This window comes from Lichenostomus cassidix, chromosome 3, assembly GCF_008360975.1.
Source record: "Lichenostomus cassidix isolate B80296 chromosome 3, HeHo_3.0, whole genome shotgun sequence".
Taxonomy (NCBI): domain Eukaryota; kingdom Metazoa; phylum Chordata; class Aves; order Passeriformes; family Meliphagidae; genus Lichenostomus; species Lichenostomus cassidix.
In genome coordinates this window covers 28,970,319-28,998,100 of record NC_139483.1, presented here as the reverse complement: position 1 = coordinate 28,998,100, position 27,782 = coordinate 28,970,319, and the positions used below count along the sequence as shown (strand labels likewise).

Here is a 27,782-nt window from a genome sequence, read left to right as displayed (position 1 = left end):
CTGGTGAGTAGTATCCAGTTGGATTATGATAGCTGCAATAGTACAAAGCATTCAGTGTTTCTAAGAAGCAGCTGCATCTGTTTCCATGTCAGCATGATGTGCTTTCCTAGTATCTAGTCCTTAATATTGTTTTCCCTCTGCATTGCTGGAACAGAATGAAAAGCAGGAGATTTTAGTAATGTACTGAAACTTCTCCTTCATCTCCTTTTTGTCCTCTTGCTAGTTGCTGGAGCAGAAACTATAACATGAATTACTGGCTGATCATCAGACTGCCTATTCTCATTGCCATTGGGGTGAGTCTGACATGTGTTCTGTGAGATGGCAGATTTCCCTGAGAACAGCACGATATGGTACAGAGATGCACACGTGGCCATTGTGCATGTCCAAAGGCTAATAACCTTTGAGGCTATTGACATTTTCATTTGGAAATGTGATTTTATGAAGCCAAGTTGATTTCTGTCACTGGAATTCCAGGCTAGCATTTTGTTTCTCTAATTTGGCCACATGCTGTTATGTTGTAGTGTCAGGACATGATAACCACGTCCTGCAGCAGTCCTGTTAATTCCCCTGAGAGAAGAAGGTGTGGAAGGTGGTTCAGGGAGACCCAAGATACTACTTCAGGTTCTGGGCTACAAAAGAGCCACAAAATGCGTGGCATTGTGTAGAAATGCCCTGTTCTGCAGGCACAATACTGTGTCAGGCTTAGACCTCCAGACAAGGCAAGTGGGCCAACCCACACCTTCACTGTGTCTCACTCCCCAGAGAGTAAGTAAGGTCCCCTGCCTTGTGTAATGAAGTGCCTGTGTTTTCAAGGGTGGCTTGTGCATTCTCAGTATGTATTTGGACCACAATTCCTTAGCAAGGAGTTGAGCTCCATGGCAAATTCTGCCGCTGCTGTGTAGCAGGATGCACAGAGACCTAGATATGCATACACAAACCAGCTTTTTTGAGTATGTATGCACACGTGTTTATTGATGGTGATGTAAATTCTTCTTTCATCTCTCCAGGTAAATTTCCTCATCTTCATCAGAGTTATATGCATCATCATCTCCAAACTGCAGGCTAATTTGATGTGCAAAACTGACATAAAATGCAGGTATGTCATATGGTGGTCTGACACTTTTCATGCTCATCAGAATAAAAGTAGACAAGGGCGTACATGAAAGGAGTGGGTTGACAAAGGTGGTTAAAGATCACAGTCCCTGAGTAATGCACAGATGTGGTGTCACACATTGGTGTAACAGCTTGGACAGTCAGTCCCCAGAAAAGCCTCACTGAACCCAGGGCAAGTATTTCACCTGTGTTACAAACAGAAATCTCTCACCCTACAGTCTTCCATTAGAGTGGATGAATATTAATTATGCAAGCATTTTTAAAATACTTACAGTATATGCAAGTACTGAATGTAGAGTCTTTAAAATCACCCAAAGGAGGGCAGCAAAGCTGGTGCAAGGGCTGGAAGGAATGTCCTGAAGACTTTTGACTTGTCTAGTTTGGAGCAGAGGGCTCTGAGGGATCACCTCATGGCCCTCTACAGCCCCCTGAGGAGAAGAAATGGAGAGGGAGGCGCTGAGCTCTTCTCCCTGGTATCCAGTGATAGGATGTGTGGGAATGGTTCAGGGCTGCACACGGAGAGGTTCAGTTTGGACATTAGGAAGCATTTCTTCTCTGAGAGGATGATTAAACCCTGGAACAGGCTTCCTAGAGAGGTTGTCAATGCCCCAAGCCTGTCAGTATTTAAGAGGCATTTGGACTGAGAACTTAAAAACATGCTTTAAGTTTCGGACAGATGGTCATTTTGTAACTGAAATTACCCTATCTGATTCTAATTTAAACAAATTAATATGAGTTGATAGAAATAAAAGCTTTCACTTCAAGGAAGACAAAATAGGATCATTTTGAGTTCTGCTTCTTATTCTTCTTGTCACTTGTTACTGAGACAAACTTTGAATCTTGAATGCTTGAGATTTTTCAAGAGAAATGTCAGGGCTATCACACATGTTCAATTTTTTGTTTGCAGGCTTCAGTCTAGCCATGTCTGTTTTCTTCCTGTTATTTAATAACCTTACTAAGATTCATGGTTGCATCCTTCATTTCTGCATCTTGGAGAATACTTTCATATTGTAGTCTGAAAAACAAAGTAGGAATAACGAGAAGTTAGCTCTTGAAGTGTGGAGATACATGCTGTGGTAGCTGGACTGCTCCTGGCACTGGTCTTAGCCACTTTGGGTATTTCAGTGCTGCAGCCTTCTAAATACTTCAGTGCTTCTAGACAAAGCATGTATTTTGGTGCTCATCACAGTATAGAGTTCTCATCACAGTATAGAGTTGCCATGGATGTTACCTGCCTTCTTTACCTCACATGAAAGTTTAGACATCCTAATGTGTCTTGAGAGTTCAAAGCAAAGAGAAGGACTTGTCTGAGCTGTAGGCTTTGATTCCAAACCCACTTACACAGAAACCAGAGTATTTTCAGAGGGTCAGAGTGAAAGGACAAGGGTGGAGGTCAAATGTTAATAGCAAGAGAAATTCCACTTGCATGTCAAGTGAAAATAAATTCACAGTCATAGTGGTCTGATGCTGCAAGAGGGGCCCGGAGGGGCTTTGAGGGACCTTGGAAATACTCAAAACTTGGCTGGACACAGCCTTGAGTAACCTACTGTGAGCTGGTGTTGGGCCAGAGGCTTCCAGAGGTGCCTTGCAACCTGAACGATTACATGATTCAGAATAGCAGCCAATAGCCCTCAGGCACACAAGATCTACTAACGTCTGACAGCCCAGCTAATTGGGTGATCTTGTGTCTGCTGACTTGTCTGGAAACAAATTGTTGTGAGAGGTTGATAAGTTCTGTGGCCCAGGAAGCTCCCATGTGATCCTCAGGCATCTTTCACTAACCTGTTGGGTGGCTGGCATATACATCTATCAAAAGAGAGTTAAGGTTCATTCTTGTTATTTTTTTCCTGTGGTTGTGTACCTTGAACTCTCTCACAGGTGAAAAATGTTCTACTTCAGACTGGTTTGTCTTTCATCCTTTGCTAGCTGTGTCTTTGAATTTGCCATCACTCACTTCAAGACAGTTTGATTGCTTTGACAAAGTGTTCTGTGGTTACAGATAGTTACAATGTTTAGAAAATTTAACACACCACAGAGGTGGGAAGGAATAACAAGTACTCCTCCCTTTGCCAAGATATTTGTAAGAGGTTCCAGTTATTGATAGATGATGTCTTTCAGATTATCAAGAACCAAGAACGTAGGTTTTGGTTGTCTTTCCCAATTACATGTGGAGAAAAGAATACAAAGGAAGACATCACAGGTACAAGAAAGAAAGCACATGGCCTCTTACTGAGTTTGGAAGATTTTCCAGGTGGAATGTAGCCAATAGCTGGATACAGAGCTTTGCTCTCACCAAGAAACTGTCTGCAGTGAAGTGGTAGGGGAGATTAAAACGTAGGAACTTACTAAGGTTATTTTGAGGAGGTTTTTATCCTGCAGCCTCTGGAGGAGGACCCTACCTCATAAAGTGGTGCAGTGACTTACCAAAGTTGACAGTGTGTCAGAAACAGAATGCAGAAATAGTGACTCCTGATGCTCTTTTGGGTCAACAATGGTCTATTCAGTGGCATTGTGTTTTTTAATTTCTTTGTGATCTCAGGTTGGCCAAGTCTACACTGACTCTGATCCCACTGCTGGGGACCCATGAGGTCATCTTTGCATTTATTACTGACGAGCATGCCAGAGGGATGCTGCGCTTCGTGAAGCTTTTCACTGAGCTCTCCTTTGCTTCATTCCAGGTAGCACTCATAGTGTGCCCATGGGCATAAGATACTTTTAAACTGCTACTTGGGGAGCTGCTTTCTCTCTTATTCTTTGCATGCTCACTGTTCCTTACATTTCTCAGTTTAGCACTGGATGTTACAGGATTATAACAGTGGAAGGGAAAGTGTAAGGACTAATTTTTAACAGCCATCTTTACTACAATAAACTGGTATTCCTGTCCACATATTAATATTTACTTCCTATGGTTCACCTCAAGGCAATAAGAAAACTGTCTGTGATTTCTTGTAATTGTATAATGGCATTGCTGAAAGCACATTTTGTGCTTTCTCCAGTGTTTTTGATAGTCCTTGGAAAATTTGTGCAGTCAGAGGTAGCTGTCTCCAGCTGTAACTGCATGTGAGGAGGGCGTAGGCTTATTGTGATTTTTATTTAACTGTTGCCTTAGGTAATGCCATTTCAAAAGAGTCTCTGTCTAAGGAAATCATTATTCTTTTAGTTTCCCTGCACTCTCACTCATTCCCTGTTTATCAAGCACAGGGCTGTATTTAAGACCACTGTGAATTGCTCACGTATGAAGCGTTTATGACTTGAAACCAGGTAAGGAAGAAGAAGAGAAAAGAAATCACTAGACAAAAAAAAAAGATTAAAGAAAACATTAATTCCTTTTTGCTAAGATCATGTGCTTTGAGACATAGTTTGGTTAAACCTCCACTCTGCCACCAGAGCTGACAGGGACCAAAGACACTCTCCATGTTTCAGTCTTATCAGGGACATGCCAGTGTGGAGCCTCTAGCCCTCTGCAAGTGAGTTTGGCAAAGTAAGGAAGCTGCTCTGCTCACTGTTCTTCTGGTTTTTGTTGATTTCAGGGGCTGATGGTTGCAATTCTTTACTGTTTCATCAATAATGAGGTAAGAGAGACACTATTTGTTCCAATTTGCCTTATCAGCATACACTATAGAAAAAGGAAATTGAAAATGGTCTTGAACTGCTAAATTGTCCTTGTTCAGGACTTTTTTTTTTTGCAGATACTTCCCTGCACAGCTCACTGGGATAACTCATCAGACAAATGTGCTTGGAAGGAATTCAGGCAGTATAATTTAAGGTCACTATTTGTAGATGTGGAATCTCACAAACAATCTTGCTTACAATTCTGTTGTTTGTACTGGTGGGATTCTTTTATTAAGAATTATAGCTGCTCTTCTTAATTTATTCTATAGTGCTTCTTATTTGCATGTTTTGATGAATGTGGGAATGGAGCCCATTTTATTTTATGACCTCAGCTTAGCTGGCTGGTGAAGTTGGAGAGTCCTCATGGCTTTTGCTGTACAGTTTGGTTTCACTTGGTTTCCCTGTGGCCCAGCAGCCTGAAGGCATCATCACTCATTAAAAACTGAACTTCACAGAGTAAACTTCACAGGGTAAACTTACAGACCTAGAAGAAATGTGCTTCTGGCTTTGAGTTAATTGATTGCAAGTACCATCCTCTGTGTCTTCTGCTGATTCCTAGCCCTGTTGTGGGAAAGGGTATTCTTCTGTTTCAGTATTGCAGGAATCTCTCATGTTACCTTCTAAGGGATTATTATTAATTCATTCGTTCAGCAGCCAGGTTTGTAAGGGAAGCAAACACTACTCATTTGGCAGTACCTTATTAAATTAAATGCCCATCAATATGTTTTAAACTCACACTAAATCTACTTTTAACGATGGCATGGTAATTCAAGGTTGCTTATTGAGAGACAGGCCTCATCAAGGAATTGGAATCAGTAGAAAAATGTGCTATTTCTGTCATTATGGCCAGGCTGGAGTCAACAGAGTAATAGCAGGCATCCTGAACTAAGCTTTGCAGGAGACTACTCACTTTTGTAGCTTGTGGGTAAGATTTTATCGAAGTGACTCTGTTAGTGTACTGCTTACAAAAAAATCAAAGGTGAGTAGCAGCAGGCTTTGCTGCTGTGAATGAATGGAATTTGCTGTTTGTCATGAATTAGAGAATATTTGTTTCAAATGCCTTGTACAGCTTAACAGGTGTACTTTAATCCTGAGATGCAGCACCGTCTGCTGGTGGATCATGTATTTCTTTTGATTCACCCTGGCATTTGCTCAAGCATCCCTTGTGCAGCTGCAGCCAGGCCTCTCGTGTAATGCTCAATAACTTCCTTCACATGATATAAGGGCAAAGTTACATCATAACCCAAACTTTATTACAAACCCTCAAACAGGTAGGCGTCTTTCATTTGAGGGAGCTTACTGTGTAATAGCCTACTTATATTTCTAAGAGATCCTCCAAATCTCTTGTTACTATAATTCTCTTGCCTTTGTAACAAAGTTCATAAAATCTAACCACAATTTGCTCAGCTTCACTGTCAAACAATCCAGGATGAATTATGTTGCTTCTTCCAACTCTTGTTAAAAGAGGGGAGTAGAATTTAGTAAGGCCTGGTCATCAGCATCCATAAAATAAATCTTATGTAAAGATTTTTATTGAGTAAAGTCTGTTCTAAACTATATGAGAATTCTTTCCCTAAACTAAATGAGTAACTGTATTCTGACACACTATATGTGTCCAAAGACTATCCTTGTTTGCAGTGTGGTCTACATTTTATTTTTGTCTGTGACTCATTAACTCCTTTTCTTTTTCCTTAATCATACAGAATGAAAGTTTTTTTGCAAGTCCTGGTTCCCAGATCAAGAGTAGAAATGAAGATAGAAATTATAGTAATGTCCTTTTTGGATACTTACTTATGGAAAAACATTAGAATATGTTCATACTCTATATTCTTACTGTCTTATTTCACCTGAAAGATTCTAGATTTTCTCTGAACTTTCTCTGTAGCCAAGACTAGTGTCTTACGAGATTGCCTGTTACCACCAATGTTCTTTGCAAAATGAGTTGGGCTTAATATGACCAGATTTTCTGCTGTTAGTACTGCTTTCTAGAAGAAATATTTTAAACCAAAGAGATGCTGCATTTTCCACCAGCTGGTTCAGGATGCTTCAGGTTTAATTCTCTGTAGTCTTGTTTCTCCTTTTTGCCCTCTTCCTGTCACAATGGAAGTACAATTCACTCTCTTCTATTTTAAAGAATCTGTCCTGATGCCAGGACTCCTGAGTTCTTGAAATACTGCCCTTTTGCTTTTGATTTCTTTACATTCTCTATACATACTATTAATTAAACTCTTCTATCAGCTCTATTCCATCCCAATTTAGGCCTACTTTCCTTTCACTAAGATTTGAGATACTTATTGCCAAAATTTAGCTTTTTTTTTTTTTATAATCAGATTCCAGACTTATTGCCACACTCTCAGCATCCTTCCCCATTAGCTGCATAAAGCTCAATCAGCAGCTCTCTGTCAGAGGTCTTCTTCATTACCATCCTTTTCAAGTTCTCCCACCTTTTTCCTTCCTCATATAAAATACTCCACATAAAATTTTTTCAACTTCCCTTTTTTCATGTGTCATGGTTTATGCCCAGCCAGCAACTAAACACCACGCAGGCCACTCGCTCTCTCCCTCTTGGTGGGATGGGGAAGAGAATTGAAGACTAAAAGTGAGAAAACTCTTGGGTTGAGATAAAGACAGTTTAATAAATAAAGCAAAGCTGTGCATGCAAGCAAAGCAAAACATGGAATTCATTTACTACTTCCTACCAGCAGGCAGGTTTCTTCCCAACTTCTTGCAAATCTCCAGCCTGCCTGCTGTCGGGGTGGAATGAGAAGCAGAAGAGGCCTTGGCACTGTGCAAGCCCTGCTCAGCAATAACAAAACCATCTCTTTTATCAACAGTTTTCAGCACAAATCCAAAGCACAGCCTTATGCTATCTACTGTGAAGAAAATTAGCTCTACCCCAGCCAAAATCAGCACATCATGGGAGCTTTGTTCTTGGCATCTGTTTTTCTGTGTAGGTTATTTCTAGGGAATCTTGTCAACACAGGGAAGTTACTAGGATAATTATTTTGCTGAAAGATTTGTAGATCTACTTTTGTGCTTAAGAACTGCTTCTGCAAAATAAATCTTAACCTATTCCCTTGGTTGTACATTCACAGCCATCTAGGCAAAAGCTTAATTCAACACAGACAGTAGGGCTGCTCCCTGCCCTTTTCCTAATCACTGGAGAAAAAACTGATATTCTGCCATTCAGATCCATTCCAAGATAGACCCATTCCTACAGCCCTTTGTTCTGGTCTTCCATTCACTTTATCTCAGTGTTGCAGGCTATTTGTATCATAGCTCTACTCTGTCATGTCCAGCTGGAGTAAAGACTCATTTCCTCCCTTTGACTGATGTGAAGGTACCTATTTCTATTGCTCTCTGACTTACTCTGTCAGTCAGTACATTCATACTTTTGTTCAGGATTTGCCAGTAAATGCCTACAGCAGCTTTTTCCCAGTGCTGCCTGATTGTTTTTCATGCCAACAAAAGGTGCCAAGTACTGGAGTGGTAATGTAGTCAATTCTTTTCCTGCCAACACTATGGTTCCTGCATTTCTGGCTTTGTCTGACCATTCTCCCTCATTCTTCTATGCCAAGCTGTCCCAGACACACTGTCTTTCTCTGGTGTCTTTGTGCACCTTTTGACACAACAAACCCCCCTTACCATGGTAAAATACAAGCTTCTGTCTTTGTATATTTGCTTGTGACCCATTGAGTTGTGGACAAATGGAGAGACATTCTGTTGTCAGAAACACAGAGATGCAGCTGGTTCCACCAGGACAGTATTCAATACAAGGGCTGCAGCCCAGAGCTGATGAGGACTGATAGAGGTATCCATCAGGAGATGACAATTAGTTTTTATGGCTTTACTCCTTTTTTAGGACTGCCTTTCAAATTTAGTATTTCACAGTGAACAAGCAAAGAAAACAGACATACAGCAGCTGGTTGCCTAGGAAGTTTCCCTCAGAATATGAAGGTTTCAGCAGTCTGGGTATGATGACAAATCTGTGCTGAAACTGCCACCAATGTACTCAGTCTCTTGCTGGTCAGTATGAGATCCTAAAAGGAAAGAGAAAGCATCTCTCCAGAGAAGGCTCCCTTGAGTGATCCACCTAGAGTGAACTTATTTCCAGGCTGAAGTACACACCATAATGAAGTGATTACTGTGGTTGCACTCCTGCCTTTATCTAGAGTAACAACTGTGCAATTTTATGTCCTCTGTCTTACCTGTTAAAAGCTAATGGAGGTTCTTACTTCAGTCAAGTGGCAAGAACTTTGCCCATGGAACAGGAAGATCTAAATTCTGTTCTTGTTTTGCAGTTACAAAATCCTCGATAAACTTCCAAATGAGTACAGAGATTACATAGTTTAACCCAGAACCTGTGACTAGATGAGCATACTTTGTAGCCTTAAAAAAAAATCTACTATCTGGAATGAGAGTGTAATTACTATTTAAAAAGGAGGAACAAGTGTAGAGTGTTCAACCTGTTTAATTGTTGTTTTCAATTCTGAATAAACATTCAGTTTTGTATGAAAGAAAAAGAACACAAATGGTCAAAGAACCAAAATAATTCAGGACATAATAATGTTTAAATCAAACCTGAAGTTAGGACAGAACTCTTAAGAATACCTCTGGTGACAGTATTGAGCAGGAAGCCAGTCTTTTCAGCTGTTACATAGCTGATAAGCAAAATCAACTTAATTGTTAGTACTGGTAGGGCATAGAGTACAATCAGTATTGCAGGTGAATACAATTTAGAGTAAAATAATGAAGTTAAGATTTTCTGGTGCACAAAAGAGCTTTATTTCTACAAGTAAAAGTGAATGTAATCATTATTTTAAATGTGGAATGCCCTACAATGGACTAATGAGGTAACTGGATAATTGGAAGAAATAATATCACAGGTTTAAAGCACTTCCAGCTTTCCTCATTAGTGTGGTATCCTTGCTTTTTTCTGATGGAGTCATTTTAAGACCTGATTAATTCCACATTCATTCCTTTTGTTTCCTTCTTTGCTTCTCTTAGGTTCAGATGGAGTTTCGGAAGAGCTGGGAGCGCTGGAGATTGGAACATTTGTATGTCCAGAGAGACAGCAGTATGAAACCTCTGAAGTGTCCAGCCAACAGCATCAGTAGTGGGGGCACAGTAGGCAGCAGTGTCTATGCTGCCACTTGTCAGGCTACATTCAGCTGAGATTTCTGCAGATGAATCAGACTGGGAACAATGAACTGTGTAATATACCTGAAAACCCTTAAATACCCACGCAAGTGGCTTAAGTTTGCCATCTCCAGCAGGAAACTTAAGCATGTGCTGCTCATTGCCTGCAGGCTGTTGGACAAAGGTTTCTAGGGAAAGCAATCTGCTAATGTAATCAACACATCAGAGGAGAAATTGATCACGTCTAAAGTAAGTTAAAAGAGTTTTTTCCTATTTGCACACAAGGCCTCCAGGGGTCCAGAACTTAAGCATAGCATTGATCCAGTCTGAAACCACAGGGTCAATGGCTTATTACTGTTGAGTGGGCGAGCTGAGTGATCGACTGATTAAATTACAAGGATATAGAATATGATTATTGAAAAAAAAAAAGCATTTAGACTTTTCTGGGGATAGGGTAAGGTGCCACCACCATTTTCAGAAAAAAATAATTTAGTGGGACACAACTTGCATTTCAGGGAAGAATCAGTTTTGTAGCAGGAGTTTCCCAAAGTTTAAGTTGAAAATATGCTAGCCTGTTCTCTGGGTAGGTGAAGAATAGCATCATGAAGGTTTATCAATATACAACAGGTAGTGTAGTGAACACTTCTGAATGCTACTTTTAAGCTTCACTTAAACTCATAAACCCCCAAACCAAAAAAACCCCAGTATCTGTGAGGACTCTCTTCTGCAAGGAACAGGTGCACATTATCTCTGGTGACATCGACAGACATGTCCCCTGCATGCACAGCCCTTCCATTGTCAGTGCTAGTCTGCCTGCCTGGTGGGCACACGGGCATTCACAGGGATGGGACAATGACTTGTGCTTCAAGAGAATGTTTTCCATCTGAGCTTTACTGCTTGTGGGTGGAAACACACAGAAGGAAGTCAGCTTGTGGCCACTGCTGGTCTTAGTAGACCTGTCCTCATTGAAATGATTCGGTAGCTGGCAGTGTGGCCTCCGTTTTGTGTCCCTTCTGGCCTTGGTCCTTCTCTCCTGTGACAAAAGGGATCCACAGGCTCGGAGCGGGAGGTGACCCTTGCGCGGGGCGTGGGTTCAGGACCCGGGACAGCTCCCGCCGCCCTGCCCGGGGTGGGCTGCCATCCTCCAGAGCCTGCCTGCTTCCCATCAGCGGCATTCCAAAATAAACCCAAACAAAACCAGCAATTGCAAACAAGAAATCCCCAACTCCATGAGTTTTTTTCCATCTGCTTAAAACAGCAAGGGCTCGTGCAGTGACTGCATCTGCACTGTGTAGTGTGTTCTCTCCCTGATGTTAACAAGAGTTGCTGGGGGAATGCAGAAGTACCTCTACAAGCAGGATGTGATCCGTTGCATGACTTAATAACAAGCTGTACACATCTGCACTCTGCTCTCACTTGGGCTCCCTTTACAACAAGGAAACAAAGTGACAAAGACTAGCTCTGAGCATCTCCCTGTTCACAGGTTTCTTGTAATAAGTAACTTCCACAGCATAGCAGTCACAACTGCTCAGCAGAAATAACCCCTCCTATTTTGAAGTCTCTTTGCACTTGTATTCACAGCCCCTATTGCCAAGAAAGGGGACTGGGTGTTCTGGGATGTAACTCAGCATCTTTCCTGCCTGAAGCTAGATTGCTTTGCATGGGATTATTTAATCATTGTATTAGAATTCTAATTGCCAACAGCGTGGATTAGTTTTGCAATCATCAGGTTAGAATTCAATTAGAGAGGATGTGTTACCTGCTACTGCTATAATGCTTGTAATTGGGCTCCAGGGAGAAAGACACATTTGCAGGAATCCACCACAGTTCTCAGGGTGGCTTATGTGTCTGTAGCATGCTGGCTTCTCTGCAGGCTGCTTCCAGGCCTTCCCTCCCTAACATCAGTTGCAGAGCTGACTTTGGAATGAAGCACTTCAGATTCTTCTGTAAGTTAAATAATTACCTTCTGTGTTGTGTGACCATCAATACAATACTTGTTTACCCCATGCAGATGTTGACTGCTGTTCTACAATTTAATTAATCAGCTTCCTGTATCTACAGAATATGCTTGATGTTTCTATCTGACATCTACCCTGAAGTGCTTAGAATAGGGAAAAAGTACTAAAGTTAGTCACTGGCAGGTGAAAAGGCAGCATGGTGAGAGATGCAGTTTACAGCTGTGAGATGATGCACACTGGAGGGAATAATTTCACTCATTAATATTCAAGAGTGGATGCTAATTTTTTAGGGCCCTGCTTAGTTGTGTGAAAACCTGGGGAAAAAAGTTTCTGCTGCTTGTGCCGCTGTTAGTGAGATGATAGTTTTGCTATGACAACAGGAAGTTGCAGAAGTGTTTTAACTTACTGCTGTGCTGGACAAACAAGTGTATGTAACAAATGAAAGAAGACAGACATAAGAATAGAGAGCATTTCCATGTGTGGTAACAAACCTGTACTCAGCTGCTGTCACAAGCAAGATTCAACAGCTTGACATGCTTTTGAGGTAGTAGGCTGTTTCTGTCCATCCTACTCATTTGGGAACTGAGGGTTTCGGGCCCACAAGGATAGCTCCAGTTAACTTACCTTGGTGACTTCTGCCTTGTTAGAATACAAGAGAAAAGTAAGGTAACAAACTGAGGTCTTAGCCAAGCAGAGGGTTGCAGAGGAAATTTCCCCCCCTCTAATTAAGCTTCTTCACACCTTTTTAGATCCCCTTTAAAAACAACCCAGTGGAAGTAATTATCACCAAGCAGAATTACAGTATTTGTGTATTTAGAGATTGAGCAAGGGCTCAATGCCAATTTTTCCATCATACTTCATCTACTTCTGTAAAACCTTTTACAAGCCTTTGTTATTCATGCCATCTCTGTTTCAAAATGTATATTGTGCATTTATTTGAGTAGCGTGAAATAAGCAAACCAACACAAAGCACTGGAACAGATGAACTGTGTCAGTTTTTATTTCTTGTGCCTTTTGGCTTCATCCTTACTTATTGTGGTAACTTGTTTCATGAAGCATTACATACAAGAGTCTATAAATCCACCTGGACATAATGCAACTAGAGTTTATAGCAAGTGAAAACTTTATTTCCAGCATTGCTGCTATGAATTGTTATAATTTCATGGAACTTACCTTATATTTAATATTTATTTGCATGTATTTCCTTGTTTTAAAAAATACCCACAGAACTGAACTGTACAAGATGTCAGATTATCAACTCCCCATAAACACTATACTGATGTTTATTTTTATCATTGTGAATAAAGTTTCAACTCACAAAATCTCATTGCCTACAGGTGTTTTGAGTATTATCTATTTCTTACCCTGTAAAGAATGAAAAGATTCACAGTTCACTGTTCTTCTGAGGAAACAAAGCTTACATGTGCAACTCTGTGTCCACTATGAAGAGCCCTTTGAACCTGCTCAGCCTACGTCAATCAAATCCAAAATGCAGCATGTTGTAGAGTCAAAAAGAATCAGTAAGAACAGTGAAAACTCTGAGGGGTGTTACTGGAGGATGGCAGAATATGTGCAAATGGCAAAATTCTGTGTTGGCCTTTAAATAGCAGCATTTGGAATTCATACAGCAGCCCAAGCCAGATGCTGTGAGAATGCTATGGAGTGCTACTGCGAGATGCTTAGCAGTGTTAACATATTATATGTGCTTTAATCTATTACTCTTTTACTAGTCCAGGTAAATTCAAAGTACCACTTTCTTTGGTTTCTACAACCAGTGATGAATCTTGTGGTGGGTCAAGCTTTAACAAGGTGTTTAACTGTTAAAATAGAAAAGACATAAATGGAACAGGATTTCAAAGTGTACTTTGTGACTTTTCTTCAAAACTTTATCCTCAGAGACACAAGTTCTAGCAGCTGCTCTTCAAAATGATTACTTAATGATTTCATAGAATCATAAAATCATTATGGTTGGAAAAGACCTTTAAGATCATGAAGTCCAACTGTTGATGTAGCACCACCACCCTCGTCAGCACTAAAACATGTTCTCAAGTACCACATACATGAGTTTTTTACATGTTTTGAACAATGGTGACTTACCAGTTTGCTGGGCAAGTCTGGCTCAATGCAATGATCTACATATTAAAAACAGCAGTGGATCATAAACTGCACCTGCCAGGAATAAGTCTTTTTTGGCTTAGAAATTTTGAAAACTGTAATATGAAGCAAACAGGGAATTATAATCAGCCGTTTGTGTTATATGAAAGACACCACTGCAACCCAAAGCAGCAGCCTCCTTTTGGTATATGACTATTGCTTCATGTCTTCCTCAGAACGAGGGTTCCGGCCGGTGCAGGGAAAAGCAGCAATGGGCCCTGCTACTGCAGGTGTCGTCGAACAGCAGCCTTTGTGTCACCTGTGGCAAAGCTCTGGGGAGCTGAACCCCTGCAGCTGACAGGCTGCCAGCCGCAGCCGTGCCCAGGCGCTGCCTCTCGGCGCCGCTCCACAGCGGCCAAACAGCTGCCCGGCGCCAGGAAACCAGACCAGAGCGCAGGCTTTACCAGGCTTTATTCGGGACCGGCCGGCGCCGGGGCACGCGGGGCTAGCAGTAAGGCTCGAGCGGCGTTTTGCATAGGAACAAACCCCGTTTCCTTCCCGCAAGCCCCGGCCCTTGCTCGGGGCGGCGGCGGCGGGGCCGGCCCGGCACCATTGCAGTCCCGGGCGGGCAGGGCGCTAGCTGCCCGCGGCGGGCCGGTAGTGCAGCTCCCGCTCCAGCTGCTCGGCCGTCAGCGTGCCGGCGATGGCGGCGCAGCCGGGGTTGAACACGGAGTAGGCGCTGAGCTCGCCGGGCCGCCGCTCGGCGGGGCCGCGGGTGCCGGCGTACATCCAGTAGAGCAGCGAGAGCACGAAGTAGGGCAGCCCGAGCTCCAGCTCCGCGAACAGCGCCAGCAGCACGGCCCACAGCAGCACCTTCAGCAGCAGCGGCCGCGCCCACACCGGAGCCGCGGCCGCGCCGGGACGGACCTGCGGAGGCGGCAGCGACAGCGGCGTCAGGCACCGGCCGGCCGCGCACCCCCCGCCCCGCCCGCCTCTGCGCTCACCTGAGCGCCGTCGCCCGGAACCGCCGCGGGTGCCCGCGGTCCCTCGGCGGCCTCTGGAGCCGGGGTCTTTCCCGGCGGCTCGGCGGGACGCGCAGCGCCGGCAGCTCTGCCACGGGCGGCGCGGAACTCGGCGAGACGCCGCTCCACGGCCGCCGCCATGGCCGAGCCGCGCCTGCGCCAGAGCCGTTACGGGCCAGGGAGGAGGCGGGGCTGTGGGGCCGGGCAGCCGGGAGGGATGGGGAGCTGCCGTGGGCAGCCGGGAGGGATGGGGTACTGCTGTGGGCAGCCGGGAGGGATGGGGAGCTGCCGTGGGCAGCCGGGAGAGGGACGGGGAGCTGCCGTGGGCAGCCCGGAGAGGGATGGGGTACTGCTGTGGGCAGCCGGGAGAGATGGGGTACTGCTGTGGGCAGCCGGGCAGCTCCTCCGAGCCGGCCGGGTCGCTGTGCAGAAAAGCTGCCGTTCGCCAGAACCCTCTCGTGTTTTGTTTGCACACGATTATCCAGGTTGGAAAAGGCGTCTGAATTATAGTCCACCCTTGACCAAACACCGACATATCAAACTGAGCATGGCATTAAGTGCCGTGTCCAGTCATTTCTTAAACACCTCCAGAGCTGGTGACTCCTGCCCTGGGCAGGCCATTCCAATGGCTAATCACCCCTCCTGTGAAGAAATTCCTCCTACTATCCAACCTAACCCTCCTCTGGTTTTACTCCCGAGGCTGTGTCCTTGTCCTGCCGCTGGTTGCCTGGGACAAGAGGCCGAGATTGGGGCTACAATCTCCCCCGAGCCTCCTCTTCTCTGGGCTAAACAACCTTAGTGACCAGTGCTGGCACCAGAGAGAAGAGGGGAGGGGGAGAATAAAGCACGGAGTGACCAAAGCCTGGGGAGGGTGAGTGAGGTGTTCACAGCCAGGCTGTTCACAGCCATTCGCGCTGGGCATTCGAGCAGAGGGTTTAGCAGAGAGCTGAGCAGCTGAGGCCGGGCAGCGTGGAACAGGACGAGGAGGAGGATGAGGAGGAAGAGGACACTGCCCTGGGCTTGGCCATTCACTGTGGTGTCAGGAGCCAGGGTCGCCCTGTGCCACCCTCTGCCAGCCCTGGAAAAAAGCCTGTGGTGGGCTCCCTCCAACACAGCCCCACAGGCCTTGCCAGCATCCATCCCACACTCTCTTTAAATCAAATAATGAAATTGGGAAAACCGGCTCTATCACATCATGTTTCAGCTCTCGGCACTGCCAGGAAATAAAAATTTATTTACAGATTCTGTCTCTTAGCCTCAGGAGTAAAATATCTATCACTCTCCAGCAGTAATAGTCAGCAATGAGCCATCATTTCATCCTGCAGTGCTGTTTCCAGTTACTTATAGCCATTTCAGAAGTGACCTTTGGGGCTGAATGTCTCATGCATGTGTCAGCTCAGAAGTGAATATGAGAAGTCTAATAAAAATCAATTTGGGTGTTCTTAAGTTATCTTAATGTGGAAAAAATTGTGTTTTTTCCCAGCTAAATCATTTTTCAAATGCCTATTTTATGCTTGGTTACAAAATGACTTTCTTTTAACCTTCCGACTTTGCAGGAAGCGCAGCAACGAATGAAATTTTTCTCTTTATTTGTGGAAATTTGATTTTGAAATAACAGTCAAAAATGTTTTAAGATAGCCTGCACAGGACATTCTTTTATTTTGATTTCTTTTCCTTCCTCTTGTTCTACTGTTCATAGAAATAGCTCCTTTTTCTGTAGACTTCATTAGTCAAACAAATAGTTATATGTGACTAATATATAAAATATCACCTTTGCAAGCTGCACCCAGTGGTTCCCATGTTTACTGAAGATTTACCAGGTTTAGTGTGTATTTGCTGTTATGCATCCAAATAGATATTTATGGCTACCTAAATTGCCATGTATTGTTAGGAAACACATAGCTGAGTGCCATGAATCATGCCTTTGAAGCTTAAGAGCACTCCAATAGCTTCATCTGTAAATTAGTGGTACACTGCAAATAAATACCTAAACAAATTTGTATCCATAAAGTCTTCAATTACTTCAACATATCCTATTTTAAGCAAATATCTTAATTGTATAGACATTTCATTTTGTTTGTTTGTTTAACAAACCATATGGACAATTTGTTCCCTACTCCAGTGCCTACAAAAGTTCTTGGCAGTTCACCAAGCTTAATCTTTGGCTTCTCAGCCTGTGGTTGGGGGGCAGAGGGGACATGGAGAGGCTGAAGAAGACTTCTATGGGACTTGAATCACTTCATGCCTTTCTCTATTTATGAGAAAAACAAATTGAATATAGTGGGTTTGTAGGTGTGAGACTACGAGTCAAGTCTTTCTCCCCTTTGCCACAGCCAATGATAAATCAAAAATGTTGGGTGCTATTGATAGATCTCTAGAGCTGCATTCTTTATAAAGGAAATTCTGGAACTGCCTGTTAACTTTTAGAAGGCAGTAGTAAGATCACTTTAAAAACTTATGTTGGTTTTTTTTTTTTTTTTACATTTTTTCATACTAAATCATAATGCAAAGCAGCTCACATGCATATTTCTCTCTGCCAAGAAAAAAACGCTTTGCTCTTTATAAGTTTCCACTTCAGCAATTTTAAAACCTTTTCCTCTATCCCAGCAATCAACTTTTTGTTATATTTTAATATTTATGACAGAGAAGAATCATTGCATTCTGTTCTCAGCCAGTTATCAGCAGCTTAAGGAACTAAGGTTCCAAGCCATAAGGAACTTTGTCTATGGCACTCTACCAGCAAGTGAACTGAAGGAGGTGAAAGAATTGACAGAACAAGAAAGCTGTCAAAGCCATGCCCAAAGTGCAGTCAATTTGATATTTTTGGGGTGGTGACTGCAGAGTTTTTCCTAATTAATTTTGTGAAGTGTCCACTCTTTCACGCTCCTTAAGGAAGGAAGACAACTTAAAACTAATTAGATGACATTTTTACATGACAGATGGCATTAGAACTATTTGTGGCAAAATATCAACCCATCTGAGTTAACCTGGCATTGATAGCAACATTCAGATCCTGTGCATGTACTACACCCTTTGCATGTATATCAGCAGCCTGTCACCAGGTCTTGGTGTCAGACACCTCTTGGCTCAATAGCACAGCCTCGGGGCCTTGCTGAGAGGTTTGGAGTGTTGCTGCTTGATTCCTACAGCTGCAGACGTCTGTTCGTGTATGCCAGCTTTTTCGGATATCAACAGTAATCAAGCCACATTAATTCTCTTGATGGATTAATGTAATTCATTGTCAGGAGCTCTCTCCTTCATGAGATAAGCATTCACACTCACACTGACTTGCTAAGTGCCATAAATGCATACAGAAGGGCAACCTATTATTAATATAATGACCTAGCTTAATTAGTTCAATGGAGCTGAGGGAGCATTAGCTCTAGTTGTTGAGGTCTTGCAGAACTTGTATAAAATAGATTGAAGTGCACAGATTCATATTTGTCTAATTTCAGAGAGCTTTCTGCATATCCATTTACTAATCAGTTCTAAACTACAAAGAAGAGCTGCTTCCTTTGTAAAAAATGGTAATTAATTTTCCTTCCTAGGATAGCAGTATCAGGATACTTTGCCATTAGGCATAAAGAAATTTTTTTCTGTCTTTTTATTGAACTCATTTAGCTTCTGAATTGTAAATTTTCATCTTTGTGTGGTTTTGGAATGTGTACATTTGTATATTCAGCACTGCATGCTAAAAGAATCTGAGACACTAGCACTTATGTTCCTGCTTTTTATGCTGAAATGCTGTATATTTAAACATATTTAAAATTGGACAAAGCAGAGTTATTAATATTTCTGTCACAATTCTCAGATGTTCCTCATCATTTCATGGGAAACTTCAGTTTGAGGAAAAACAGAGAAAAAAATCCCTCACTAGTTCAGTGGCAGCTATAAATGTCAGATATTTAGTGAAATCATTGTAACAGAAAAGGGAGATGAGCTATTTTACTGCTTTTGGAAGATAACACCGAATGAGCACTCTAGGTGGGATTGTTTTGCCATGTTCATAACTTTGATCTGATTCCAAAGTAAAAGTTTTCAAAACTGTTTTAAAACTTCAGAAGTTCAGAATACTGCCTTTTGATTTTTATCATATAGCTAGGGTGGGAAAAGAGGCATTTGCCACTTGATATTCCTCATAACTTAAGTGAAAAGAAGCCTGATTTGTCTCTCCTGTCTGTCAACATTATTCTGGCTTTAATCAGTCTTCTCATCTCAAACCTTTTCTTGAAAAAAAAAAAATTGTAAATTAATTATCAAAGTACTTTCATGAAATTGGAAATACAGCTCTTTGGGCTTGGAGTGAATATTTTTTATTCTAGGTTTGTATAGCACTTAACCACAACAGAACCCAGATGTTCTAATAGCATCTTGCCAGACAGGAAAAGTGAAATGAAAAGACTGTCAGACAAGTTCTTAAAACCCATGGTAGATCTGAGCTCTAGTTCCACATCTTTTTCCTTTAAATCCATTGCAGTTTAAAATGTAGAAAATTCTATATTCTAGAAGGTGAATAAAGGCTTTTCTCAAAAGAGGCCTTCAAGCCTCTGCCCTATATGATAGGACAAATCATCATCCAGAAGGGCTGCTCTATCATTGCAGTTGTCAGTGAGCATTCCGGCCAGCTGGTTGGAACCTCAGGCTCTTGCTGATACATATAATTTCCCTATAAACAGTTCAAACAGGGGTGAGACTTCAGCTGTGCCCTTGAGATAGGTATACCAGGTGCAAGGGCTTGGAGCTATTTCTGAATTACCACAAATTATTCAGCAGACTACAAGATGAAGGAAGGAGATATCATGGCATTCCTCTTCCTCCTGGGCTCTAAATGAAAGAAATGAGCTTACCTAGGATAAAATAGTTGATTAGGTATATCTCCACATAATCTACAGAACAGAAGTCCAAACTATTACTTCTGGCAGTCTGTTGGGTTGTGTGGAAATATTATCAGTTTACTCTTTTTGGCAATTTCTCCTCCTCATTATCTCCATATAGCCCCAACACCTAAAACTGGATTTGGGAATATTTATAATGTTTACCACCAGAAGTGAAACTGTTCAGTCAGATCACAGCTGATAAATGAGAAACTTTAGGGACAAGGCCTTCCCTAATGCTTTCAATGACAGGAATAAACTAGACAGTACACCAAGAGAATGAGCCCTTCAGCATGACCCAGGAAAATGCTTTTCCAAATCGATATTTAAACATATTATATTTCCAAACTGATTTAGAATAGTAAAAATAACTGATTGTCATTTGCAACAGAAGATTTGAGCTCCAAGCTGCCTTTGGTAATACATAAAGGTTGTGTTGGGGTTCACCAGTGAAAGTTGCTGGATGGCACACACAAATAAAAAGTGGGTACACTGGTAATGAATTTAATCCCTAAATTCATCTTCTAGTTATGGAAAGAATTTTTATGGGTTTGAGAATCCTGAGAGAAAGGCAAGAGTAGTAAGCTTTATATCCCACCCATGAAATAAGTCAAAGCTGGGGCATCATCAGAATCACCTGAGAAAAACCTGGTGCTCATGGAGGAAATGGTCCTGCTGTGATACATCATACAAAGTGTGGGCATCACCACAAGTACAGAGTTCCCCTAGCACTCATTCATTTTTAATGCAAATGGTGATTATTTTTTAATGCTCTGTGTTGAATCCAGAGCTATCAGATATCTCTGCCATGTACCAGCGCAATTTACCACCCCTAGAGATGAGTGGTTTGAGAATCCCTAATTTCATCAAAAATAGGACATGAGGATGCCCTGCTAGTTAGCATGACAGCAAAAGCACCCAAGAACAAAGAGTGTCTATTCCATAGGGCAAAGATTTTGTGTGTGGCTATCTTGGATTACAACCATGCAATCCAAATTCTGTCCCATCCCCTCACCCATGTCTAGGTGACTGTACCTGCTCTATTTATGTCGCATCTAATAACTGTAATTTTGAATTGAATCAGAGTCCAGACTGTAAGTGATCTGTATGTAAGGGTCTAATTAAATTTCAGCTCTGCTCTAGGTGATTACATGCTATTTTGGATCTTACCCCCAATTGATGACTTTTAATTTGTTAAGAAAATACCAACAAATTTATCTTCATGATTATAAAGAAAACGCAAGAAGCCAGATGGATACAACCATTGTAAAATTGCAAAGCAGCTCAGAACTCTTTCATAATGGGAGTTCCTTGCTTTTTAAGTTAAATTTAATACAGTCTAATTTACTGTGAGAGTATTTTTCATGCCAGTATTTGTTCTAATAAATGGAATAAAGATCTGGAAGAAAAACCTATATAAAACAAAACACAAAGAGAAGCAAGATATAAGAAAGTCTTGAATCCACAAAACACTTGCAGAAATACAGCCTTTGCTAACTACTGAAAACTATCGAAAGGCAATTTAGGCTCTTGGAACAGATTAATAAATCTTTGATTTAAACACACTGCCAGCCCTTACTTGCAAAAAATCCATTCAATACCTCAGAATCCAGTACATAATGCCTACCTCTGGCATTCCCAAAAGTGGAAAATCCTCAGTCTTCCTCTAGGTTCCACTTTGAATTGAGCTTATTTCCCTGTCTTGAGTCTGACTGTGAGCCCAGAAAAAACACATATCAGTCATTACATCAAACAGAGACTCAACAGCAGCCTCCTCTCATTAGAGATGAAGATACAATATCCCAGGTGTAAAGCCCAGTAGGTGAGACTAGAGGAATACACAGGTAGGAGATGAGAACAAGGGAACTCGTGAGAATGGCAGAGGTGAGGCAGAAGACACTCCAGTGGGTCTGAAAGAAACAGAGACACCTAGCCAGATCCTGAGTTTTCCTGAAGTGATGTGACCCTGTGGTGTTAAAACCTGACCCCACTGAAATCAGTGGGAACTTTTCCAGGACTGCCCTGGGGTTGGGATTACATCTCCTGATGGACTGAACTGAGCTCATACCTTGCTCTCTGCTTGATGAGACCTGTGGGCTTCATACGAAAGATTTTCACATTACTTCCCTTGAAACTAAACTGACATAACAACAACTTTGCAAGTTTTTTTTCTTTTTTTTCCTTTTTTTTCTTTTAACCATGGCAAGCCTGGTAGATTTATTCTGTTTTTTATGCTGTAGGGATGCCTCACAAATCTTACACCTTATGCATTCTAAAATAACATAAATTGCATGAGGAGGACAATTGAGACCTAAACAAGATTAGCTTCTTATAGATTAAAGACAATCTGGAATGGGGCTGTGTCTCGAAATTTATGGCAAGTGAAGCTCAGAACTGGGTCTGGCTGTTCCAGCACAATAAGAGAATGTGGAGAGTTCATCCTGCCTCTGGTAGGTTTAGAAACCATAAACTGCATTTTGGCATTTTTGTGTTAACCATGAGGGGCACTCAGCATTGCAGCATGTTCAGCATGTAACCTCCTGCCTGGGTTCTCTCTGCAGTCAGACTTAACCAGAGTTTCAATATTTCTCTTGACTGTGGCCTCATAGGCCATGGTGTGAGCAACCAAGCTATGAAAGGAAGGGGGGAGAAAAGACAAGTCCAAGAAAACCGTGCTTCATGTGTACTGGTTAAGTAGAGATTTCAGATGGCAGAAAACACTGAGGACCATTTCTAGATCGTTTATTATTGTTTATTTATCTTGGAGGGCAGGAAAGGATGCAGTGCATTCTTTCGTCAGTTCTTCCAAAGGATGACTAAGTGGCTTTCATAGGCAGGACATTGCAAACATTTGACAAGATTATCCTATCATTTCTGTTTGAGCAGTCCAATAATGACAGCAATATGTGGCAGATAAGGCATGAATTCATGAGAGAGAAATATTTGCAGATTAAAAGGTCTGACATTTATGCTTCTAAATGAAATATAAACAGACAGCAGCAAAACTGCCCACATATTAGTTTTGTACAATCAAAGTACTTGCAGCAGAGCCTTCACATTTTGAAGTGGAATTGTGGCCTTAAATACATACCAGTGTATATTGTCTTCCTCTATTTGTGGTCCCTAATTCCCTTCCAGAAAAATTTCGCTGAATTTCAAAATTTGCTAGGTTGTTTGTTTTTGGTTTTTTTTAAGATTCTTTAGAGTAGCAACTCAAGTGGCAAGAGAGCCATGGATTCACTCATGACACAGTGAGCAGAAGGAGAAATGACAGCACCCTCTGCTGTCATTTTAGATGATTACCTTAAAGATTTTTTTTGCTAATCTCACTGATTTTATCTTGACTGGGAAAAAGCTGACTGTTCAAAAATTGCATTTCATGTTAGGAAGACTGGGACTGCCTTGTGATTTATTTCTATTTGTTGCTTTGCAAATGACTGTTATAGTCTGCAATTCAGACTAGTTTGTGTTTTGGGATATAAAAAGAACTGAAATTTTAAATATATGACTTCTGCTCATGTGAGCTCATGTGAGATAAGATTCACCTTTCAAAATACACCTTTTCTTTCAATAAACGTGTTTTTTATCACATGCACACTAAATTTCAACATCTGTTTTCTAAAACCCACTCTCTGACTGATGAGCCAAAGAGCCAAACAGGTTTAATCTTCACTTCTTTAATTCATACAGCTGCACAATTGGGATTACATCTCGCCTGCTGTAGACACAGGTGATTCTGACACTGAGCTCCCAAGGACATAGCTGTGGACTGAATACAGAGGACTGAAGAGATTTATTTCTATGGTTAGGGGCTGAGGTACAATTTGAATTAAATTAATATGTACTCCCTCTCTATATAATTCCTGCTTCCCTTCTGTGATGGACATATCATTTTGGTTCTGGATTAAGTAAGTTCTAAAATAAATGTAAAATCACAGGAGCTTCATTTATGTACTTATGGAAGTTGACTTATTTGCTGTAGACTTGAGCTGATAGTTGCTTTTAATTCCTACACATGCATGAAGAGAGCTAATTATATTTGATTTATAATATTGTGATTTACACAAGAGCATGTGTGTCTCCAGACCATGGGATACTGAAAATGGAGCTCTGGACCAATACCAAGAAAATCCTTTACTTTAAAAACTTCATGTTATGTATTAAGCCAAAAATGGATTAGGTCTTCCTTTATATTTGAGGTCTGTTTCATTAAATGGATTTCAGAGTTCAATCGCAGATTTTTTCCAACTACTGCTTTTTCTTTCCAAATGAAATTTTGTAAGTATTCTGTCCTCTCTCTCTCTCTCTTTCTGTCCTCCCTCTCTCTTTTTTTTTTTTTTTTTTGTTTTTTAATGCTTAATATCAACATTTTAGATTGAAATTCTAGGAAAGATTTCTTCTGTATTCATTAAAAGAAGGTGTTCTGCTGGCCATGGTTTTAAAACATTGTGTATTAGTACTCATTCATGTTCTTGAACAAGAATTCATGTTCTTGTGATTTTCAGGAGAGAAATGAGATGTAAACATGGATAATGTACATGAAATACTAGGATTTTTACTGGGAGAACAAACACATAATTATCCCAGCATTGCTTTTTCTTCATGTCATTTCCCAGATCAGTTAGCATGCAGTAAACCAACAAAAGCAATGGGGAATCACCAGGACAGAACTGACCAGGCTCTCTGTAGGCATCAGCTGGTACCTAAAAATCATTAGTGCTCTGGCCCAGTATTCCTCATGGAAAATATGGGCCTAATGCTAAGTCTCATAGGGTTGCTCAGTTCAGTGTTTATTTCTGGAAAAAATGCCCAGGAGATTGAACAGAATGGCCTCTGCACTACAGTTGTATTTCCTGTGCATCACTACCTGCAGGCTTTATAATATCCAGACGAACTTGTGCCTGATCTCCAGAGCTGTGCCAATTTGGGCCTGGTTTTAGTTGCCATATTACCACCTCAGCTTCCCTTCACAGGTGAGCTGATTCTCTTTCCTGTTGTCTTATGTTTTCTTGTTCTCCAGTCTTTGCTGACTGAAGAAAAATGAAATCCACATTCTCTTGGTCCTCCCATCCCCTCCTCAGCATTTAGCAGGGCCATGACGCTTCCAAGGCCACTTCTACCTGACAGTGCTTATGTTGTTCATTATAACTCTGTCTGTTCATGCAGGATCTGGGCCCTGCAACAGCAAATTGAAACCAGGGGAGGTTTCTGTACGCAGTTCCCACGTTCTTTCCCTGTTCCTGACATCCACCTCCGCACTAGTCTGTGTTCTCACACCTCTCCAAGTCCACTAGGTGGTAGCAGACAGGCGTTGTTGGGAGCGGAGGGTTTGCAGGACTCCTCTCCCTTCTCCCGGGAATCTGCAGGGCAGAGCCGCAGTCAGGCTGCTGCTGCTGGGCAGGTGGGGAAAACCCTGAGCACCTTCAGTTGTACAGATCCGGAACCACGAGCTTGCTAAAGAGGAAATTCTTCTCGAACTTTAGGAAGGCAAGGATGTAAGGAAGGGAAGTTGCTTTGCTGAAAAAACAGAATGGGTAGTAGGGAGTTCTTGGGGATTTTCTCCCTGAAAGCACTCCCAAAACCTGCAAAGGAATGTTCCAATGCATTGCTGTCCCCCACGCACGTTGTCAGATGGGTTGAGGTTTCCATGTTCAGCTCATTTTGTTACCATATGCTACCTAGGGAAAATGCTAGAGGTCAAAGAGGGGAGCAAGGTAAAGGCAGTTCATGTTGTGCTGATGACATTATTCCTTCATTTAAAAATACCTACATTTAATAAATTAACTGAGTTATCTGTTGGGATGAAGATTCAGGTAGAAGCTTGAAGACCCAAATGTGGATCTCCTTCTGATCCACATCTATAACGACTATCACTAAAACTTAGTAAAAAAATATGAAACTTCTGATCTCATAGAGATTTTCCTTTTCTATATGGGGACAAACTCAGTAGTATTTAAATGGAAGATGAGATTATTTTTGGAGAAAAAAAAAAGCAAAAGAAATGCTTTAAAATAATTAGAGCATTTACATGGGAAAGGGAAGGAAATAAACAAAGAAAAATCTCTCATTCAAATCCCAGCCCTGCTTGATTCATGGCAAGCTTTGATCTCAATGGGCAGCTTTACCAGAGACTGTGACTTCTACATTAGTTCTACTGGGTCACCTCATGGGACAAAGTGATGCAGTCTGTGCCTAGCCAGCATCTGCTTCTTTGCAGGTCTCTCTCAGCATGTTAATCAAAATTACCACACTACAGGAAACATCTTCTGATGAAACATTCTTGCAATATATTTGGCTAACAAAAAAAGTATCTTTTATTTGGAAAATTGCTCCAGGAACTCCTGACCATCTTTGTTGAATGGAGCAGGAGGGCTATGATTTCAGAGTAAAAAAGCAAGATCAGCAAACTGCCTGACCCCTTGTGCACATACAACTTCCCAGCTGGAGCCTAATGGAAAGAGTGACAGAATGACTGTGGAGTCATTTGGTACCAACCAAGTAGCACTAGGAAAGATGCAGTTTGTTTCTCTTCTCCAGCTCATCTACATTTAAGCTACAGCAGTTCAGACTTCTTTGGAGAAATCCTCACCAGAGTGCAATTTAGTTGACTTGTTATTGTTCTGCAAGAGAAAAGCATAGCAAGGAAAGAAAAACAAACAAACAGAACAGACCCAGTAAGTATTAAAAGTGAAATGGTTCGAGCAAAAATTCAGAAAATGTCCCTCATCTAACAGGATCACTTATATTAGCTTTTCATTCCTGCATTCCTGCATTCCTGCAGGTTTGATTCAGAGGAAAAGTAATCAATAATTCACATGTTTTCATGATCTTAACAACATCCTAGAGGAAATAATTTCACAGGGAGGGATAAATTGTTCAGCAATTTCTTTGGTATATTAACCACAAGCAGGCCTTTCTTGAATGTCAGACCCTTACTTCTGCTCTCCTTTTTGTCGCTATTTTTTTAAGCGATATTGAAAACAAAACAAAACAACACAACATAAACAAAAACAAACAAAAAAAGGCCCTGGTTTATTTGACCATTACTTAACTTCATATCCTTTTCACAAGCCAAGTTTGCCTTGGAACCCAATCCCTCTGGTACTTCCATTTCCTCATATAAATTGTTATTTGTCACAGTTCCTGCATTTAAGTTATAACCATCCTTGCTCCATTTTTAGATTTCACTGTAAAAAGAATGATTTAAATCAAGGTGAATACATTTCTGTTACTATGGTGGACTTCACAAAGGCCTTTCCTGATGTCAGATATTCTCTAGCCTCTTGACAAATACCATTGCTTTTGTAGATGATTTTTCCCACTAACAGGATATGTAGCCTTTCACCTCTAAGATGCTGTTTTGAATCCTGCCCTTCTCAATTGCCAAACAAGTGTCAGAGAGCAGCAATTTAGACTTCATGTCTCAAAGAATCTTGTTCTAATTTCCAGGGAAAAGATGTTCAGAAAGCATAGAAACAGTCAGTTTAGCCCCTTTTTTCTGAGATTGGCCTTGCTCACTAAAGACTCAGTAATCAGAAAAGTTAGACCAGCTCAGTTATGGAATAAAGTGGACATTCTCAGTAAGTCATGGAATTAAATATCTTTCAGATTTAGCAGACCTCAGGGTCAGAGAGAGGGTATCCAGTGAGCAGAAGCTCGTGCTGTACAGCTAATGGAAGCCTTAATGCCTTTGCTTTCCTGCCACCATCAAGAAGGGTCTGGGGACTGCAGCATCCCCAGCACACTTAATGACTGTTTGCCTCTGTGTGGTGCTACCTGTGCTTTCCCCAAACCAGGGCTTGTGTACAAGCAGAAAAAAACACAGGTTCCCTTTATCCATGCCTGAAGCATACCTATCCCATGGTTAAACAGAGTATTCTGTTATCATGTTCTTCACAGATGATGGTCCAGGAGAGGCAGTAATAATAATCTCTCTTGCCCCGTGTGATTTCATTAACCTTTTTCATTTG

General features: G+C 41.6%; 2 protein-coding genes and 1 long non-coding RNA gene across 4 annotated transcripts in view; 1 reads left to right on the top strand and 2 right to left on the bottom strand.

Moving 5' to 3' along the window:
- The window catches only part of GLP1R (glucagon like peptide 1 receptor), an 82,253-nt gene extending 69,066 nt beyond the window's left edge, over positions 1 to 13,187 (top strand). Inside the window, exons 9-13 of one of the 2 annotated variants that reach the window (XM_085055080.1) lie at positions 224 to 293; positions 1,008 to 1,096; positions 3,653 to 3,791; positions 4,644 to 4,685; positions 9,733 to 13,187. In XM_085055080.1, coding sequence (XP_084911206.1) covers positions 224 to 293; positions 1,008 to 1,096; positions 3,653 to 3,791; positions 4,644 to 4,685; positions 9,733 to 9,900 — 508 coding nt within the window. In that variant the 3' untranslated portion in view covers positions 9,901 to 13,187. The remainder of the gene's footprint in view (positions 1 to 223; positions 294 to 1,007; positions 1,097 to 3,652; positions 3,792 to 4,643; positions 4,686 to 9,732) is intronic. The other variant, XM_085055081.1, reaches the window with a different exon arrangement.
- A 1,183-nt stretch (positions 13,188 to 14,370) lies between these two features.
- SAYSD1 (SAYSVFN motif domain containing 1) lies at positions 14,371 to 15,113 on the bottom strand. Its single transcript, XM_085055082.1, has 2 exons — positions 14,921 to 15,113; positions 14,371 to 14,843 (listed from the first exon to the last, which is right to left on the bottom strand). The coding sequence occupies exons 1-2, from the start codon at positions 15,077 to 15,079 to the stop codon at positions 14,553 to 14,555; spliced, it is 450 nt and encodes a 149-aa protein (XP_084911208.1). The 5' UTR covers positions 15,080 to 15,113; the 3' UTR covers positions 14,371 to 14,552.
- A 9,038-nt stretch (positions 15,114 to 24,151) lies between these two features.
- Positions 24,152 to 27,782, bottom strand: part of LOC146439354 (uncharacterized) — a 33,859-nt gene continuing 30,228 nt past the window's right edge. Inside the window, exons 2-3 of the long non-coding RNA XR_014850767.1 lie at positions 26,308 to 26,432; positions 24,152 to 25,490 (exon numbers count right to left, since the gene is read on the bottom strand). This is a non-coding gene — a long non-coding RNA (uncharacterized LOC146439354). The remainder of the gene's footprint in view (positions 25,491 to 26,307; positions 26,433 to 27,782) is intronic.

Coding starts and splice junctions, on each gene's coding strand:
- SAYSD1 (XM_085055082.1), bottom strand. CDS start 15,079: ATGGCGGCGGCCGTGGAGCGGCGTCTCGCCGAGTTCCGCGCCGCCCGT. Junction 14,844..14,920: donor TTCCGGGCGACGGCGCTCAG/GTGAGCGCAGAG, acceptor CCGCCTCCGCAG/GTCCGTCCCGGCGCGGCCGC.